This window comes from Tamandua tetradactyla, chromosome 18, assembly GCF_023851605.1.
Source record: "Tamandua tetradactyla isolate mTamTet1 chromosome 18, mTamTet1.pri, whole genome shotgun sequence".
Classification (NCBI taxonomy): Eukaryota; Metazoa; Chordata; class Mammalia; order Pilosa; family Myrmecophagidae; genus Tamandua; species Tamandua tetradactyla.
Genome location: NC_135344.1, coordinates 7,837,620 through 7,857,952, shown reverse-complemented (window position 1 = coordinate 7,857,952; position 20,333 = coordinate 7,837,620). Strand labels below are relative to the sequence as shown.

Here is a 20,333-nt window from a genome sequence, read left to right as displayed (position 1 = left end):
CCCAATATGCCCCTTTATATTGGTTTTATGATTAAAGTGGGTGTTTGTCTCTTACATTCAAAAGTTTAATACTGTGTTTATTTCACAGGTGCTAAGTGTACCTCACTTGACACAAGAATCATCATCAGCACTTAATTAACGATGGATACTGAGAAGAAACCTGATAATGATGAAGATGAAGATATCAAAAAAGACACAAAAGACTTGAGAAATATTTCATCCCATAATGTAGAACGTGAGCCCATACCTGATGTGATAGCAAATTCCTCTTTACAGGAACCATACAAAAATCTTGAGAAGAAAGAAGAGAATTCCACGAGCAAAAGAGCTTTTTCAGAATCATCAAACTTTGACAGTGTTGTTATGGAGAAAGATAGAAAGACACATAGCCCCAAACGAATGAAATTAGATGAGGCAGAGCTTCTTAAATCTGAACAGCAGGATATTCATGAATTTGAAACCACTGATGGCTCAGTTATAGAAGTGGGTATCCCTATAGAGGAAGCCACGAAAGAGACCTTACTGAATGACTGCACAGATGGAGGCAGTTGTCTTTCCAATTCCTTCTCCCCTACTGGTGATTTTAGCACTATTGATGGTGTTTCTCAGAAAACAGATACTGAAAAAAAGTCTGCTCAGGAAATGATTACCCTTGATTCAGAAAGAGAATCTCCTTTCCACCTGAAAGAAACTGGTGTTAGTTGTACCCTTGGAAATGCAGATACAGTTCTCAAATGCAGCATATGTGGTCATTTGTTTTCTTTTTGCTCTGATTTGGAAAAGCATGCTGAATATCGTGCGCAACAGTCTAAGGAACATATCTGCTGCCGCTGTAGCCACAAAGCTGAGAGCACTTCAGCTTTGCATATACACATCAGGCAAACACAGGGATCACAGCAAGTATTTTCTTGTGATCTTTGTGGTTTTCAGTGTGTTGAAGAAAGCCTGTTGAATGCGCATTATCTTGGCAAAACACATCTCCGGCGACAGAATCTTGCTGCTCGTGGAGGATTTGTACAGATGTTAACAAAACAGTCTTTTCCTAAAAAAACATGTACCATCGGAACAAAAAATGTTCAAGCAAAATCAAGGACTTCTAAACCAATAGTGAAGAATAGTGATTCAAAAGGATTCCGCAGTATTGGAAGCAAATATAAAGATTTCAGAGGAGGCATTTCTAAACAAAGTGGTAATTGCAGTGAACTTCTTGTTGAAATGATGCCATCCAGAAATACTTCTTCAGAAAAAGTAGAGATTGTTGAAGAAAATGTTATTTCTCTTGGTATATCTCGAAATCCTATAAGCCAGAGTAAAAGGCTAGGAGCATTAGTAACCTCAGAGAGTCTGTTAGATAAATTGGATTCCACCAAAAATACCCTACAGACAATGACTAGTATTAGTACAAGCATGCGGCCAAAACCTGAGCGAAACATTCTGATGTTGGGTAATAATTTTCGACGACGAGGCAGCACCTTCACCTTGAAAGGTCAGGCAAAGAAAAGGTTTAATCTTTTAGGAATTAATAAAAGAGGCACAAATGAAACTCAGAGGATGCATATGAAGTACTTACGAACACAGATGAAAACAAGTGATGCAGAGTCAACAAATAAACAAGTGGAAATGAGTAACAATATCCAGAGTCTGTGTGTGACTACCTCAGAAACCCAGGCACTTAAGCAGGACAAGAAAAACTTCCCTATTCCATGTTCCATGCAGCTTGACTCTCTGACTGTGAAACCGTCTTCTGACCATCAAGTGTTGTGTAATTGTACAGGCTGTGGTCAAGTAGCTACACATAAGACAGCTTTGGAAATCCATGTGAAAAGGTGCCATGCACAAGAGAAATTTTACTGCCAAACATGTGACTTTTCAGCTATGTCAAGGAGGGACTTAGATGAACACTTGCACAAAAATCACCATCAGCAAACTGCTTCTGTCTTCAGTTGTCAGTGTTGTCCGTTTGTTTCTGTGAATGAAATAAATCTTAGAGCCCACATGAAGGACAAGCATAGTTTTCTTTGTACTCCTTGTAATCTGTTCTTCTTGTCTGAGAAGGACATGGAAGAACACAAAGCAACTGAGAAGCATATTAGTTTATTGGTTCAACCAAAGACTTCTCAATCATTTAACAATGATTTGGTTTTACAGAGTTTACCTTTAAGTTCTTTAGAATCAGAAAACATGAAAGATTCTATGAATGAATCAGGGAAAGCAGCTCAGGAAGGACCTGTTAAGTCCAGGGTAAGCCATGGAAATGAAATAAGGCATTCATCTTTAGGTAAGCCTCAGTTTCAATGTAAGAAGTGTTTTTATAAAACAAGATCTTCCACTGTTCTTACAAGACATATAAAGCTTCGACATGGTCAGGACTATCATTTTCTTTGTAAGGCATGCAACCTTTATTCATTGAGCAAAGAAGGAATGGAGAAGCATATTAAAAGAAGCAAGCATCTTGAAAATGCTAAGAAAAATAATATTGGCTTAAGCTTTGAAGAATGTATTGAAAGGGTATGTATAGGTGCAAATGATAAAAAGGAAGAGTTTAACATTTCTGGAAATGGAGGGACTGAAGGCCACATAGAGGATGTGCAATTACAGGAGCGTTCCTATCGTGAGAACAACATCCTAACTACTAAGGAACTGACTCAGTCTAGTATAACCACCAAAGATAATGAATTAGTTTTGACCAGTACCCCAAAGAGAGGGAGACCTAAAGGTAACATCTCAAGGACATGTTCACACTGTGGTCTTTTGGCCTCTAGTATTACAAACTTGACTGTTCACATTAGACGAAAACATAGTCATCAATATAGTTACTTATGTAAGGTGTGTAAGTATTATACTGTAACTAAGGGAGATATGGAACGGCATTGTGCCACCAAGAAGCATAAAGGACGTGTAGAAATAGAAGCAAATGGCAAACAAAATTCAGATATCATTGTTGGTCCAGAAGGGAGTAATCTTGATACCTGTAGAAAGAATACCGGTTCAGCAGTGACCGTTTCAGATGAACCTGCGAATAAGTCAACTGAATCTGATAGCCCCATTTCAGAAAAGCGTGTGATAGATCATGGAAACCCAACTGAAGTTGAACACGTATTTCGTTCTCTAGATGGAGAAATTAACAGTCATCTTACTGATAAAAACGAACAAGTATCTCTAGAAGTGGAGGACCTTCTCCAAGAGCGAGATATGTGTTCCCAGAGAGATGTCACAGATACAAGTGATAATAAATGTACACACTGTACATTTAGTGCCCACTCTTCTGCTTCTCTAGAACTGCATGTAAAACGGAAACATACAAAAGAATTTGAGTTTTATTGCATGGCATGTGATTATTATGCAGTCACTCATCGAGAGATGACTAGGCATGCAACAACAGAGAAACACAAGATGAAAAGGCAGTCCTATCTTCACTCTTCCACCAGTGCAGAGGCTGGTTCTGCAGACAGGTCCAGAAGCATTGTTATACCTGAAGAGGAACAACAACATTCTGAAGAGTTTCAAATAATTTCTCATCAACCATCAGATACTTTTAAAACTAGAAGTGCCGCTGATTGCTCTATTCTAGATGCTAATACTAACTTAGATATGTCTAAAGTACTCTGTCCTGATGCTGTAGAAATTGAGACTGAGGAAGAATCTAATTTCAGTGAAGATCATTCCTTTTGTGAGACTTTCCCACAGCCTCTTGCCAAGGATAAAGTTATGAAGCCTGAGGAGATGGTTTCCCTTAATATTTCCTCCAATTATGAATCCCCAAGTATATTTCAGAATGAAAATTCAGGAAGCTCTAATTGTGAGGCAGCAAAGAAAAACTACAATATTTCGAATGACATCAGTGATCCAAATAGGCATTGTGAGAACAGTGGGGGAGATATAGGAGATAATGGTGATAAAGTCATTAGCAAACACATGTGTCCTGCTGTTGTAGCTGATGAGCATTCAGCTGAAAGCACCATCCCTATTGTGATGAGAATAACAAGGGGGCAGCTAAGCTTGGATAGTAGTGACCAAAACAAAGTTGGAAGTGCACATGGGTCAGGGGATTTGGCAAGTCTGCAAGAAGATCCCACTCTGGAGAACAAGGAAATTCTGTTGAATTCACAACATGAAACTAAAATTATTTTAGAAGAGGATGGTCCAACTTCTGATAGCACAGTTGAAAGTAATGATGTTTATGAAACTGTCATCAGTATTGATGATAAAGGACAGGCCATGTACAGTTTTGGCCGGTTTGATTCTTCCATAATAAGAATAAGAAACCCTGAAGATGGTGAGTTGGTCGACCAGTCAGAAGAAACTCTGATAGCAACCGGAGTGAGAATCAGTGAGTTTCCCTTAAAAGACTCTGTCCTAGGTGCGAAAAAGAAGAAAGCTGAAGGCAATTCCTTTGGTGAATCAACGCGAATTCGTTGTGATGATTGTGGCTTCTTAGCAGATGGTCTGAGTGGACTAAATGTTCACATAGCCATGAAGCATCCTACAAAAGAGAAGCACTTTCATTGTTTACTGTGTGGAAAATCATTTTATACAGAAAGCAACCTTCATCAACATTTGGCTAGTGCTGGTCATATGAGAAATGAACAGGCCAGTGTAGAAGAGCTTCCAGAGGGTGGGGCCACCTTTAAATGTGTCAAGTGCACAGAGCCCTTTGATTCTGAACAGAATTTATTTCTGCATATTAAAGGACAACATGAGGAATTGCTGCGGGAGGTGAATAAGTACATAGTGGAAGACACTGAGCAAATCAACCGCGAGAGAGAAGAAAATCAGGGAAATGTTTGCAAGTATTGTGGAAAGATGTGTCGGAGTAGCAATTCGATGGCGTTCCTAGCACATATTCGCACTCATACAGGTATGTACACTCTGCAGCAAACCCATAGTTACCTCTCAGTACAAATGAATGAGGATGTTCAAGCATTTGTTCCCATTCAAATACATGGTCCTTCCCTGCAACTGCTGTCCAGCTTTTCACTTAATTCACAGTTCACTGCTTGTGTGGTCCTTTGACTGTCTACTCACTGATGACACAGGACACTTTTAAAGGTAACTAAGCCTCCGTGATTCCAAAGGCAGGTAGTTTGAGAAATTTCTTTTCATTTTGTTAAAAGTTAAAATCCTTTGTTAGATTTTGATGCCTTTGTTAGATTCTTGCCTCTTACATCTTCTTAGTTATTTCTAAGTCCTAATTATTTGTTATCCAAAGTATATGTTAAGTGATACTTTGTGTTATCAGAGGATATAGTAGATATCGTTGAGAACTGAAATAATAAAATTTTTCTTACTGTTTTAGGGATTTGAAAATATTCACTGCCAGATATTTTGAAATCCAAAAGTTTGATTCCCAAGAGACATGATTCTTCCTTCAAGGATCAAAATCAGTCATCATGTTTCAAAGACAATATGTCCTGGGAATTTGATGTTTCTGAAGCTAGTGCCTGATTTAGTTTCCGTGCTCTGTCGCACTTGGTGTTCCATGTTAATGTTTAATTTTAGGTAGAAATTCAAAAAAACATTTTTTATGGAAAATACATAAGCTGCTGCTCTAAATTTATGTAAAAAGTCACTGCACTGTTTCTATAAACCTGCCATACATTCTTTATTTTAAATAGACAGCTTTTCTAAATCATTGTGCTTTGCTTAGACAAGTTCTGTCTCTATGGTTGAATTTATGAGTGGATTTGAATAATAAATTCACATTTCAATGAACATATTTTCATTAAAACTGTAAGGTTTATTTTACTGTACTTTTAAATAATGGCTTATTATTGAAGCTATACTTTAAATTCATGCAGTTTTTGAAACTTAGTTGCATGGTTACAAGGAAGAAGACAAAAGAGTCTGAGACGTTATTAATAGTTCATTGTGATTAAAGATAGATAAAAGTTTTTCATTGAAGGAAGTAACAGGGCAACCTTCATAAGACTAATGTAGGTAAATATAAACATGGTGTTCTTGGTCCCAACTATTCTTATGCAATAGATACATTGTTAGGTATAGTTCTAAATACTTAATTATTATCATTATTGATACTTCTGTCTTTACCATGTTGCAGCTCACTTTCAGAAATTACATGGTGTTAGAAATCTGGCTTGCTCACACATGCAGAAAATATGTACTTCCTTAATATGCCCTCTTAAGGCAGATAAAACTGAATAAAACTAAGAGGAAGATGCTAATGGAGCTCTTTTTAGAATTCTTTATGCAACTGTCTGGTCAAGACATGTTGCTTATAATTGATGTGTCCATTACTTGAATTCTCTTGTAATTATAGTCAATAAGTCTTGTAAATGTGTTAAAGCTCACTAAAAGCATACAAATTCAAGAAGAGAGTAAGGCTAATAATTTAAAATAATCAATGTAGGCATTTCAGCACTTAATTTCCCTTGTGTGTTGATAGCTGATCATTCTTAATCCATTAAGATTTATTTAGTCGTTTACAATGCAAAATAGGTTTGCAGTGGTCACTTGTGCCATTTGAAAATGTCCACCAGGTTAAGTGCAGAATGTAGCCCATTAGTCTTCCTTGACTATATGTATTAATTGCATTTAAAATCAAGTTAATGTGGATGTGAAAGTGAGGTAACTATCAATATGTGACAAAGCAACCCTACTTATATAAGTTACATCATTGATTGTAACATTTAGTAAAAGTTAGCGTACTTTTAAACATCTTCTGTTGGTGGTATCAGCGAATGCATTTTTGTTGTCCTTTGAAATGGCATTTAAAAGAGCAGTATTCCTGAGTACTCAGTACCAGTCTACCATTTTCATTTTGCAAGTCATTGCTTTGGGGAAGTTGCTCTCCAGGTTTTAATTCAAGGTTTTTTTCTTGGAGCATCTAAAATGAATTGCTTTTCTACTACTTTGCTTATGTCCATGAAATAGTGATGCAAGGACTGTTATTAATGGTTAACCGGAAAAGGGCTGACTCTTCCAATCCCTGTTTTCATATTTTGTGATTTACTATAGGTTTTATATAACCTCTTCTTCCCATCCTTAGCTCTATAAAAGCAGTACTGTAAGAAATAAATGAGTTTTGGTTATCAAGAATTGTGAGAGAAATGCATCCTAGAGTTTTCCAGTGCCTTCGCTCATGTGAAGCAGTCAGCATGACTAAAAAGAGCAGTCTTTCTTCTCACATCACATAATTAGTGCAAAGTCGCTGTTTGTTTTCTCTGTTGCACTGTTTTGTTACTTTAAGATTTTATTTCATATCACTTGGTGGATCTCATGAAGCTAGAAGATTATCTGAAGCTACTTCATTTGATGGCCAAGGTGCACTAGTCAGCCTGTGCCATTTGAAACATGCAGGGAGATAGGAAGTCGTGAGACTTCATTGAAAAATTCTAACCTTAGGGCTGATAGTGTTTGCAACTTAATATATGACAGTTCAGAAAACAGATTGACTTGAGAACAGATTAGAAAAGTTAATCAATCTGTAGACTTTTTGCTTAGTGAGAACAGAGGGTCTGTTCACTCCTTCATTTCCATACCCAATACCTAGTTGGTTCTCAGCTTTATTTGTTGAAGGAATGAATAAATTAGAGAGATGAATGAATGACTGAAGTGTTCAGATGTTAAGGGCAGTTGTAGAATTGAGGCTATAGTTATATACATCTTGTATATATGCATAGTTGTATTTTACTTGATTTAAGATCAAAGTTTTTTGTTTTTGTTCTTTTTTTAATGTTAATGCTGCATCCATGTGTGCATAGCAGTTAGCAAGGACTCCAAAATGAGAAATGCCTGTAGAAGTCTGAAAGAAAACTTGGTTTTTAAAGTCTTTGGAATTACTTTATAAAATAATAAGGTACCAAAAGTTAGAGAGCCTCTTTAGTTTTTCTTTTTAAGAACAGCTCACAGGCCAAATTAGTACAAACAAACAAACAAACAGAAATCTACTGAGGACAATGCTGGTCCAAGGAATGGATCTTTTAAAAAGAGTAGTGAGGGTGGTGCAACTGTGGCTCAGTGGCAGAATTCTTGCCTGCCATGCCGAAGGACCTGGGTTTGATTCCCGGTGCTTGCCCATGCCAAAAAAAAATGTAGTGAAGGTTTATAATCAAAATACTACTAAGAGAAAGAAAAATTTAGAAATGTGTGGTTTTATTAATTTTTTCTTATAAATGCAACACCTGGATTTATTTTGGAATGTATAGCAAGCTGAAACACTGAAATGTTTGTTGTCAGTAGAAAAAAAAGAAAAGACTGACTTTTTTTTTTTTATGTAATGAGTATTGGCTCTGATCTGTTAGTATTTAAATTTTTATTGCACAGAAATGAGATGTTAACACAGTCTACTCTGAATATAAGATACAGAAAATGGTTAAAGCCTCAGTGATTTCTGAATGAAAGCAGTCAACAAAATAACTCATTTACGTATTCTTACCATGTGATCCAATGACTACCAAAGTCTGAAAGAACTAGTTTTTCACAGAGGACCCTGTGCCATCAGTTGAAAACACCAAAGGTCTTTATCCAACCCATTGCGACACCTGTGATAATAGAAAGAGGAAATAATTTAAAATTTACTTGCTATATAAGCAAAACTAAAACTTAAATCCATCAAATATTTAAAATCCGCTAACCAAGATTATGATACAAATGCTGGGAAAATGGTCCCTTTTTTTTTCTTTTTGCGGTCTTGGTATAATTGCTAATGAAAAGTTTTCTAACGTGTTATATTTGATGAATTTTAACTTAATGTTCAGTTAAAATTTTTCTTCTCACTTTTTTCTTTTCAGATGATCTATTACAGAATTTCTGTTTTGATAGGAAACGTTTCAAAGTACTGATAGGCTTAGTTTTATCCAAACAGTGTAAATAAACTGTAGTTTCTAAGGTGATAGAATGTGATTGCTTTAAGCTGCAGATTCAACCTGCTTTTGACATTTAAACATATAAAGCTGACTCGATATAACCATTCAGGTGCTAAGTATATTTTACATTTAGTTCTGAGAATAGCAATGGAAGTATTAAGAACTCTGGCTTCATTGTCATTGAACTATGAAATATTCAACCTTGTCTGCCAGTGCTTAGTACTGTTGACTTTTTTATTTCTGTTAGAAGATTAAAATTAAATGCTTCAGGTTTTTTGTCAGCTTTTTGGGAATTAAATTGAAATTTAAGGCTCAAATTTTTTACTGAGTGCTTCAATTTCAGCCAAGTATTCTTGGAGGATCTTTTTTTTCAAAGGCGCTGCACAAAGGTTCATTGATCAAATTTGATTTATTGTGATTTTTTTATTTGAGCTCTTGTTATGTATTTAAAGTGCACATATTTTATATTATTTCTAATTATTTTAGAAGAGATATTTCACCACATAATACTAAACATGATATGAAAATTTTGGAAGCATATTGTACTGATTTTAAACTGAATCTTAGGATTTTGATTTATTAACTTAAAGATTTAGTGGTTAGAAAATTGGAAAATTTAACATGTTATATGTTAAAAGAATTGCTTCTCAGTAATGTGGATACAGATCATCTATTAATGTTTTAGTTAAAATCTGTCTGTTGCTGCCAGTAAATTTTTTTGTCTTTTAAATAACTTTGTTTTCCCATTATTTCCTTACGAAATAATTAAAAAAATTGTTGGTGCCTTCTGTGTCTTTTATGTTTACTTATTTGTTCTTGAAATAAATAAAATATATACTTCTGGTTTGCAGAATCATCACAAATTTTTTAACATAAAATGATTTTAAAAATAATCAACTGTATTCGTACATTGTATCTTATTAAAATAGTCTCATGGTGAATCATTTGGAATGAATGACAAAAAATCTGAACTATTATTGTTAATGTGAATAAATTCAAACTGGAGAAATATAAGGAAACTAGGAGTTGGCCACTGAGAAATTCATATGATGATAAATATACATTTAAAATTAGCAGCATTTGTGTTTTTAAAATGTCCTGGTTTAAATGTTGAGTGACTTTAGAAGGTATTTTTATGAATTATAAGAAAAATATTTAAAATTATTGCCTTAATTTTATCTGCTTAAGACTGCCCAACTGTATCACATTTGACTTTAAATCTTAGAAATGTCTTTGGAAGTTAGGAGCACTCACTGAAACATTGTCTTGTAGGTGGAATAATTATGGAATGCTGGTTTATTCAAGTTGCAAATAAATTCAAGTATTTCATTTTGGGGACAGAAGTTCTTAATTAGATTAAAGGTGTGATTTAACATTTAGCCTTTTTTAAAAAACCATCAGAAATGTGTTATTCAAATTCAAATCATATTTTATGTTAAATTTACTTAGGATCAAAACCATTCAAGTGCAAGATATGCCATTTTGCAACAGCTCAGCTTGGAGATGCCAGAAACCATGTCAAAAGGCACCTTGGAATGCGAGAATACAAGTGTCATGTTTGTGGGTGAGTAAATCGAAACTACCTCTGCATGATTAACTGGGAAGCGTGTGCAGGGTATCCATTGTTTCAAAATTCAAAACTGATATGAGTAAGAGTGGCTAAAATTATGCATGCGTATCCTCCTTTCATTGTTATGGTAAATTCCTTAAATACAGTTATGACATTCTTCTCCTACTTCCAATCCTGTACTGAAGATGAGCAATTTTATGGGCTACAGGGTCAATTTGAACCTGTAATCTGTAAATTGGCTAAATTATAGGATGTTCATTCACATTGCCAGAGAGAACTGTAAATTCCGTTTAAAGACATATAAAATATATAATATAGCTATAGGAGTGTATGTATGTGTTTTTCTTTTGCTATACAGCTTTAATTTTAATCACATTAATGTTTCTTTAGATCCACTGGGCCTGTTCTGTAAGGAAAAAAACAAAAGATTTAATTTCAGACAGCTGATTTACTGATTATCATAGAAATGAAGCTTAAAAAGCAGTGTGTAATATATGTCTCTGTATAACTTTTATTTCAAAACTTGTTTTCCTTTTTTCCTCTAAAGTCTCATTCATGATGTTTGTCACTCAAATATGTTGTTTTAATAGGAAGCATGACATACCTTAATGCAAAACTATTTAGCATAAACCCAGAAGTGTTTAAAGGGTTTTTAAATGCCGTGACATATATGGTATATTGTAGAACATTTCAAGTTGGATTTTAGTGCCCTACTTCTGATTAAAAATGTATTTTAATGTTACGGTAACAGAAATTAGTAATAAGTGCATGATATAAAAACATTTTATGTGAAACCTGAGAAACCTGCAATTCTTATGGCTAATTCAAAAAATAGTACAGGTTCAATTAAATTATGTGGCGCATACACATTATATTAGATTTAATTTTTAGTAGAAGATTCTTCTTCTGGTTGGCCCTGACATGTAAATATCTTGTAAGTCAAAAAGAGGTTCTACTTTTTTTTGGACAGTACATTTCATCCCAGGATGCAGGTGCATTTTTTGACCCTTAAAATAGTTTTACAGATAACTTTGCAAGCAGTTTTACTACCATGGTTTGTGATTTATTCATTGGCAGAATTGATGGTTCAGTGACTTGCAGCTAAAGTAAATGAAGATGCACCTTTGCCCTAAAGACCCTTGAAGGTCAGTGGGAGAATGAGTTTTGTTACTACTGACTGTAGCTGCAAGGGGCAGGTGCCAAATGGTTCTTTTTAATTGCTCTAGATCTTGGAATTTTAAAAGATACCTCATTTATTGTTTTTACCATATGAGTTAAAGGAAAAAGGAAGGCTTATTGCCAAAGAACATTTGCTGTTAGTTGGCAATAAGCAGTTTTTCCCTCATTTTTGTGAAATAAGTGAACAGTGTTTATATATACTCTGTTACTAGAAATCTAATTCCATTCATTTTCATTAGTATTACTAATGGGAAGAAAAGAAGAAATCTTTTCAGAGGAGAGTTTCTGACAGTGATAGGATAAAAAACAATACAGAATTGACTGGCTTTAATAATTTGAACAGTGCACACTCGGCTGGCTAATTCCTAACCACACAAAAGTGTAGTGTTGCACTAGTAGTTTAGATATTTGATTCCCAAGATATAGAATTAGAAATGAATGTACATGTATTGAGTTTATACTGTGACTGTAGATTTCTGTGTGTATATGTGCTTATGCAGAGATACGTGTGTGTGTAGAAAAAGTATTCTAGATACCAACCCAATATCTTATAGAATTATGGTAGTCATTGAATTTATCTGACGATGAGATAATAGTTCCCTTTGTTTTTTAAAATTTTTTGACATTTGATTTAATAGTTACATAATGATGATTTTAACAGGGAGGTAGTTTCACAGTGAAGCTAAATATTCTGAAGAATTGCGGTAAACTAAAGAATGTTGATCTTTGCTGTTGAAACAGAATAATAGTGAATTATTTTATGTGAAATAAAAAGTATCAGGGATTATTGTGTGCTGCATGTGTGTTAGAGGGATAGAGCTGGGTGTAGATAAAAAATCAGAGCAGAAAACGTAAAACAAAAGAGCAAGGATTGGCTATCAGACCAGTGCACTGGAGACATGGGCATGTTAGCATCCCTTATGTCAATTTGTTATCATTGACGGCTAGATAATCTCAGGAATGCTCAGTGGGCCTATTAGTTCCTGAGTATAAGCAGCTCAGGCTGCATTTCTTCATTAGCTTTAATTGCTATAAATTTTACCTTTTAAAGAACCATGCTTTAAAAGGTGAAGAGATCTTTCAGGAACATTAATTCTGTAATTTTGTCACAAACAGAAGGTCCTGCACTGCACTTTCTTTTCTTTAGTGGTTATTATCTTAGTCTCTCTCTTTTAGAATTTTATTTATAATTACTTCATTAGTTGATTTATAAGAAATATTATTTTAAAAATAGTCCTGAGTAAGTGATATATAAAAATAGCAGGGGAGGCACATTTTTAAAGTAAAATTATTGCTCATAATATTGTACTCTTTTTTTCCTTAGTACCTGCTTCTTTTCTTGAAAAAAAAAAACCTAATATTTTATAGTGAAATAAATGTAAGCAACAAATATGAAGAAATTATCAAAATGCATTTTGTTGAATTGGGTGCAATTTTAATTTTTTAGGTTATTTGAAATTGTTTTGAGTTTTTCTTATATTTATATCTATATGAGAAGATTGAAGGTGCATATTAACTATATCTCTAATGTTTTTAACTAAGGGCTTAGTTTTAGGGCCGTGCATTAGCAACTCCCTTAACAAAAACTGCCTTTTTAAGGATCTATGCTGATTTTCTTTGAATTTTGAAGATCAGTTTTAAGAAGATATTTTTCCCTCTTAAGGGGCAGATCTTAGCTCAGTATATCATGGATTTAAGTTTGTTTGACATAAGAAACTGAACGTATTAGATGTCTAATTGCTATTAGATAAGTAGGATTCATAAATCAGGATTTCAGTTTTATTTAGCCATGGTTTATGTGTTCATGACACAGTACAAATTTAAACCATGGATTGCTTTGTACTTCATGTTTTGAGTACATGTTATGGGTAACGTCCTTTAGAAGCTGTTCATTTACTTTCGCTTTTAGAAGCAGTTTTTGAATAGTACAGTATCTTAATGCTTTTCTTATATCTGAGTGTGATCTTGAGAGGATTACTGTAGAATTATAGGTGTATTTATATTTAGGCACTTGATAGTTAACATGAAAATCTTTAAAATTATTTTAAAACTGTCAACATATATAATAATACATAGAATACTCTCAATAATATTTTATATTTTTGCAGTGCTTTATGGTTTAGTAAATGCTTTAATGAATGTGTAGCTCCTTTGTTTATTTTTATAGTTTTATGAGACTTTGTTTATTTTTATAGTTTTATCTTCTAAAATGGAGATATGCCGATTTATTATCTCCATTTGAACTTGAGGTTCAAAGTATTTTTACTGGGGTACTTAAATTACACATCTAGTAATGATGGACCACCGTTTTTCTTCCTTTTAACTATCCCTTTTCCTTATTTCTTTGTTTTAAGTTTTACTCTTGTGGTTGCTAACATTAATTTGAATTTTTTTTTCTCTAGTATGTTTTCGCTAGCATGTAGTAACTGTAACATATCTTCCCTAACATTCTGCTACCCGCCCCCCCGCCCCCGCAGGGTCTTTTATTTTTTGCTTTTGGTCAAATTGACTTTATTTTAAAATATTGCTGTCATATTGTTTACATTAATATTCTGGTGTTTAGTGTATTCTTTTTGCATTTTTTTTCTGTTTCATTTTTTTTCCAAATGAGGGCTTTTAATGATTTAGTTATACACAGCTTTAGTTCACAGAACAGACTAAAAATAGTGATTTTAATTTATTCCTGCTGCCTACAATTACCCACAACCATGTATTTTTAAATATTTCCAGCCTATAAAAATTACTAATTTTTGCCACTTGTGTTTTTAGCTGAACAATTAATTACACCCCTCATATCTGCATGTTTTTTTAACATTAAAAAAATGTTTTAAATAATTTTGTTTTCCCCAGTCTTCATATGTTGATAAAATTGTCAAATAATTGTACTGAAATGGTCATAAATTGAACTTGTTGGTATAATAGAAATAAATACCTAAAATGTGAAGATTTTATCATTTTTTCATTGGGATGAGAGTGATAAAATTGGTCAACTTGGGTTATTGTTATTGTGTTTCAGTTCTGGTTATTCTTAAAATGTTAGGTAGAAAATTAGTAATTGGCCTCTGGTTTTAATAATCTTAGGAAATTGCACTTAACTTTGGTGTGCCATTATTTAGAAGTAGAGACCACAGTATGCATGCTTTAGGGATTACCATATTTCCTGATTGATTTCTCTATGTCTTACTTTGATTCTTGTGTATGGAGTTAAATACTTGAATAGAACATCCCTCATCATGAGAGGATCAGAGTATTTGTCAAATTTGTCACCTCAGACTTTATGAAAAGATTCTAGACATATTCTATTTGTGTACTAATATGCTTGTGAACTGTTTATTCCTAGTTGGCTTAAGAAACCTGAAATAGGAAGTTGCTAATGCAGTAAAACTCTTTGTGTGTGTGTGTGTGTGTGTGTGTGTGTGGCATTACCTAGTTTTTTGTGCATTAGAAGGGATCTCTATGTAGATGATTATAATGTCACTTTCTGACCTTTGCAGCTTGAATAATTGTAAATCATTGCTTCATAACGTGTCAGAGGATGTCTGTAGTAGGCAATTAAATGGCAGAATATAATAGACCAAATTATTGCCTGTCATGTTTTCAACAACACAGTTAGTATTTGAGTTACACTTAATCATTACGTGCATTAGCGACTTCATTGGCATCCAGCTTCAGGCTGAGCATGAAATACATTACATTATTTAAACCTCTAATGGTACAAGTCATTTATTTGTGTTGAAGTGTACAACATGCAGAGTTTCATAAAGCAAGGAACACTTGAGAGCTTAATTTATCCAAATCAAAGTCTAAATGCAGATAAACACAAGTGGCAAAAATTAGTAATTTTTATAGGCTGGAAATATTTAAAAATACATGGTTGTGGGTAATTGTAGGCAGCAGGAATAAATTAAAATCACTATTTTTAGTCTTCTCTGTGAACTAAAGCTGTGTATACCTTAATCATTAAAAGCACCATAGAATTGCATTTTTAGCTGAACAATTAATTACATCCATCATATCTGCAGATGTATCTAAATAAAATAAATATTTGGTTCAGCTGGTTGTTTTGGTTAAAGAGATACAGATAGAAGAAGTTTGTTTTATATTGTGTCATGAATACTACTTTGTAATACTGCAAAGTGCAACATCTCTAAGTTTTGTAAAAAAAATTTAAATTAACATTAAAATACTGTCTTATAAAAGGTACATTACATATTTTTTGCATATAATATTTTAATATTTTACTCTGATGATATATTTTTGCCTTTATTTTGAAAATTTAAATTCTATGTAATGATTACTGTCTCTCAGTGTCAGAGAAGAGTACAAAATGAAAATTAGTTTGTTCTTCTGATGTTAGCATTCTTGAAATACTTTAAAAGTAGTGAATAGACATTGTCTTAACTTTTTAGATACAAGTGACTGAAATTTGAAAATTGGAGGGATATCTTGACTACAATATTCAAATGAAAAACATCATTTCTTTCTCAGATGTGATTCTGGGCTGTTTTCCAATGAACTATTTTGTAAATCAGTGGGAGAGTTGGGGGTAAGTTTTGAATAATGCAGCAGAACCAGGAGAAGACAATTCCCATTCTCCTTATTGTGAAAGGAGAGCTCATTTGTCACTCCACCATGCCCAGCTTTCCTTTTGGTAGTAGTGTTTTCTTGAATTTTTGTCACAGAACAGTGGGGTCATAGATGACCAACCTATAATAAAATATAAGTAAAAGAAACAGTTTGTTATTTCTTGGTGTTAGAGTTGAAAACATTGGCTCCAGTCTCTAAGATATTTTCTGGTGAAAAAGTCCTGTGACTAAAGTCATTTTGTATTTTAAAATGGTTCAGTAGGGATTTTAAAATCCTGTGGAAGGGCAAAATTTTTATGCCCTTCTGATCCCTTCTGGGTTATGCCTGCTTTGTGCTTTGTACTGTTTTTTTAGGTCTTTCCACCCCACCTTCCTCTTTTTTTGTTTCTTCAAGTCCATTAATTTATGGAGGCTTTTGCTCTTTCCTTTCTCCAGGAACTGAATAAGAGTAGGTGTAGGAAGTGTAGGTAGGAGGGAAGCATTTTCCTCTTGATTCATTTATTCATTCATTTTTCTTTTGGCAAATATATATGAGCTTCTTCTTTGTGTCAGGCATGGTGACAAGGTGGTATATGGCCCCTGGTGTTAGGGTGCTCCAGAAAAGCAGTAATATTTAGTATAGCAAGATACATCATAGGAGTAAGAGCAAGATATAGTGAGAGCACAGAGCCATTAGCTCTTCTTAGGAGCGTTAGGAAAGGCTTCTTTGAGGGGTTGTGTTTGAGTAGGGTCTCCAGGATGAGGAGATATTCTCAAGGCTAATTTGGGCATTTTAAATAGAGGGAACAAAAAAGCAAAGGAATGAGAGTAGAGAGGTTTGGAATTGCATGGCATATTAAAAGAGCTGAAAGAAATTCCTGCAGTAAAAGTGACTAGATGGAGTGAAGAGGTGCATTTATTTAATATTAAATAAAAATTTATTGATAACTACCAGATGGGTCCCTGGACCAGATAAGTCCTGAACTTAAAGGGGCCAGCCTCTCCAGAACATCTAGTAGTTCATCTCACATCCCCACATTACTGACAGCCCCTTCCAACATGAAAAAGTTAGAATGAACGTAGCCCAAATACTCCTATGAGTGGGAGAAAGATCAAAGGTGATGGTGGAGTTATACAGAGAAGGTAGAGTTTAACAAACGTGTATGATTACTGAATCATTATGTTGATATTTCTTTTAGTTTCCATTATCTTAGAGCAGCTAGAAATAAAAACCTAAAATTGTGGAATTGTAATCCATACCAATCTGAAATCTGTTCTACAACTAATTGTTGTTCTGTGCTTTGAAATTTATTGCTTTTTTGTAAATATGTTATCTCTCACAAAAAAAGAAAAAAAAAGTCAATTGTGATGATAAAAAAAATATTTATTCTTTCTAGCCTCCAGTGTTCTGGAGCTGCTAGAAGGAAAAATCTGAGATGATGGTATGGTAGTCCATGACAAACTCTGGGATCTGTCCTGTAACTACTTGTTGAAGAGAGCTTCGGAAACTATTGCTTTTTTCTTTTTTTGCTGTGTATATATGTTATATTATACAATATAAAAAATTAAAAATAATTTTATTGAACACCAGTATGTTCTAGGTGCTGTATTCATCTTTTTTTTAAAAAAAGTTTTTAATTTTGAAATACTACATCTACAAAAAAAGTGTCAAATTTCAAAGTACATTTTTAAACAAGTAGTTACAGAACAAATTTCAGTGTTTAGTGTGGGTCACAGTTCCATAATTATTCAGGTATTTCCTGAAATTTGTATTTCTTTTATTACTGGAGAGATTGGCCATCTTTTCCTCTTTTTCTTTGCCATTTTTATTTCATCTTTGTGAATATTTATGTTCTTTGCATACTTTTAAAAAAATCAAGGTGGCTATATCATTTTTGACATCTTTAGTGTGTCTTTGTATGTTAGGGAAAGAAACACATTTTTCTCTCACACCTTGTAAATATTTATTCACCAGTTCATCATTTGCATTTTACCTTTGCCCTGTTGCTTATAACACTGGGTTTTAGAGAATAGCAGGAAGCAGTGTCCAGCTCTAAGACACTGGAGGCTAAAAAGAAATATCAATACAGTTCAGTAGTCATACTTATTTGTTGAATCCTATTTTCTCTATAATGACTCCTCCTTGTCCTTTGATTCTTCTTCCAATTTTAGCAATATTTAGGCAATGACCATTCTAACTTCTTCATGTTGAAAAGGGGTGTTGACATTATGGGGTAGGAGAATGCAACTGGTTGATGCTCTTGAAGAGACTGGTAACTCTGGATATCAGGACTTATCTGTCCTAGTAATCATCAGGAGGTTTTATGTTTCTGAAAAATAAACTTAATGAGTAAAACTTTAAGAGTCTCAGAGCCCTGGGTATTCTTGTGTAGTATACAGGAGTACTGCTGATTGGGGCTTGGTATATCATGGCAATTAGCAATATCTAGCTGAAGCTTTCATAAAACTAACCTCCAGAATAGCCTCTGGACTCTATTCGAACTCTCTTAGCCACTGATACATTATTTTGTTAAATTTTATTCTCCCAAATATTTATTTATTTGGTCAAGTAGGTGTTATTGATCCCATAGTGCCATGGCCAGGCACATCCTGGGAGTCATGTCCCATATTGCCAGGGAGACTTAACACCCCTGGAGGTCATGTCTCATGTAGCGGGGAGAGTAATGATATTATTTGCAGAGTAGGGCATAGAGAGAGGCCACATCTGAGCAACAAAAGAGGTTCTCTGGAAGTAACTCTTAGACATAACTATGGGTATGTTTAGCTTATCTATTACAGAAATAAGTTTCATAAGAGGAAGCCTCAAGATCAAGAGCTTGGCCTGTTAACTTGGGAGTCCCTAATGTTTTGAGGGACTATCAGGGATTTCCCAGGTAGGAAAATTTAATAATTCTCTATCTTTTTTTTTAGTCCTTGAAGGGACTTTGCCAATCCTATGTTCATCTTTAGGGTTAAAAAGACCAAAACAATACCTGCCTCATATGTGTAGAGAAAGTTTAGGTAAAGAAATGCTCAAGTCTTTCTGGCTAGTTCAGAAACTATATCATATTTCTTTTAATAGGAAGGTGAGTGGGAGTTAAGCGGATAAACAGAGGCAGCACATTCCAAGCAGGGTTCTGGTATGTTCCACCATGGAGTCTGGTATGTTCAACCTAGCAAATATAGTATGTTCAGGAATTACAAGCAACTCAGCACTGCCAGAGGGTAGATTATGAGTAAGGCGGACTGTTCCAAGGGGCTGAACTTGGGTGAGACAGTGGTGGCCAGACGTCAAAGTTGTACCATGTTAAAGAGGATAATGCTGGTCTTTTTCATCTTCTACTTTTTTACTTGTCTGACTTTCCAGTTTCTTGGTCTGTGAATGGTCAGTGACTGGGAAGAAATGTAGAGCCTGGGGAGGAGTGAATTACTACTTCAGGATCAAGGGGTATAGGAATTATCATGGGGAATTCTTTTAAGAGGATTTCATTATTTGTAATTTTAAATAAGGATCCTATTGATTATGGATAATTGTAATGAAACAGATTGATAACTGTTCTGTATAATGTAGTACAGTGTAGTTCCAAATAATAATTGCTGCATGTAACTCATAGGTTTAAAATGGATGTCATAATTATGTTTCCATTGGTGGTTCGTCTGGATGGGACAGGAAGCCAAATTAATTAAAAATTTTTTATACATTTTAGTAATGCATATTATCATCAAGCTTCATGGTACTTGAATACTTTTTTTTAATTTTGATTCACTTAGATGGTTTGTGTTTCTGTGGTAGTATCCTACCTCCGTGCTCTCTATCTGCTTTCATTCACCCTTTGAGATACTTTATGGCCCTTGCTGGCCCTTGCCTTACTTAGCATTATACCAAGAATGAGTTGAAAGTCTGCTTTCTGATTATTAAGGTACTAAGTAACAGCAGACTCCAAAATATTAAGTACCCAGCACTTTCTGATGCTACTGTCTAGATATGATCTTTTTTAGAAAATTAATTTTGATTTGCTATTCCCATTGCATTTTAAAAAGTCATGTTTATTGCCGAGGAATTATGGGAACATATCAGTTGGACGAAAGAGTTGTTTTTAAGGACGGATAAAGGGTTAACTAGCATTATCATTATGCTGTCAGCTTTACATGTTGTTTATGGGAAGCAAGACAATTCTTATTATAAAATCTGGC

General features: G+C 34.2%; 1 protein-coding gene across 10 annotated transcripts in view; it reads left to right on the top strand.

The window, feature by feature from the left end:
• The window catches only part of ZNF407 (zinc finger protein 407), a 530,790-nt gene that overhangs the window by 38,482 nt on the left and 471,975 nt on the right, over window positions 1-20,333 (top strand). For all 10 annotated transcript variants that reach the window (XM_077135216.1, XM_077135209.1, XM_077135213.1 and 7 more), the window contains 2 exons: window positions 89-4,858; window positions 10,275-10,389. In XM_077135216.1, coding sequence (XP_076991331.1) covers window positions 142-4,858; window positions 10,275-10,389 — 4,832 coding nt within the window. In that variant the 5' untranslated portion in view covers window positions 89-141. The remainder of the gene's footprint in view (window positions 1-88; window positions 4,859-10,274; window positions 10,390-20,333) is intronic.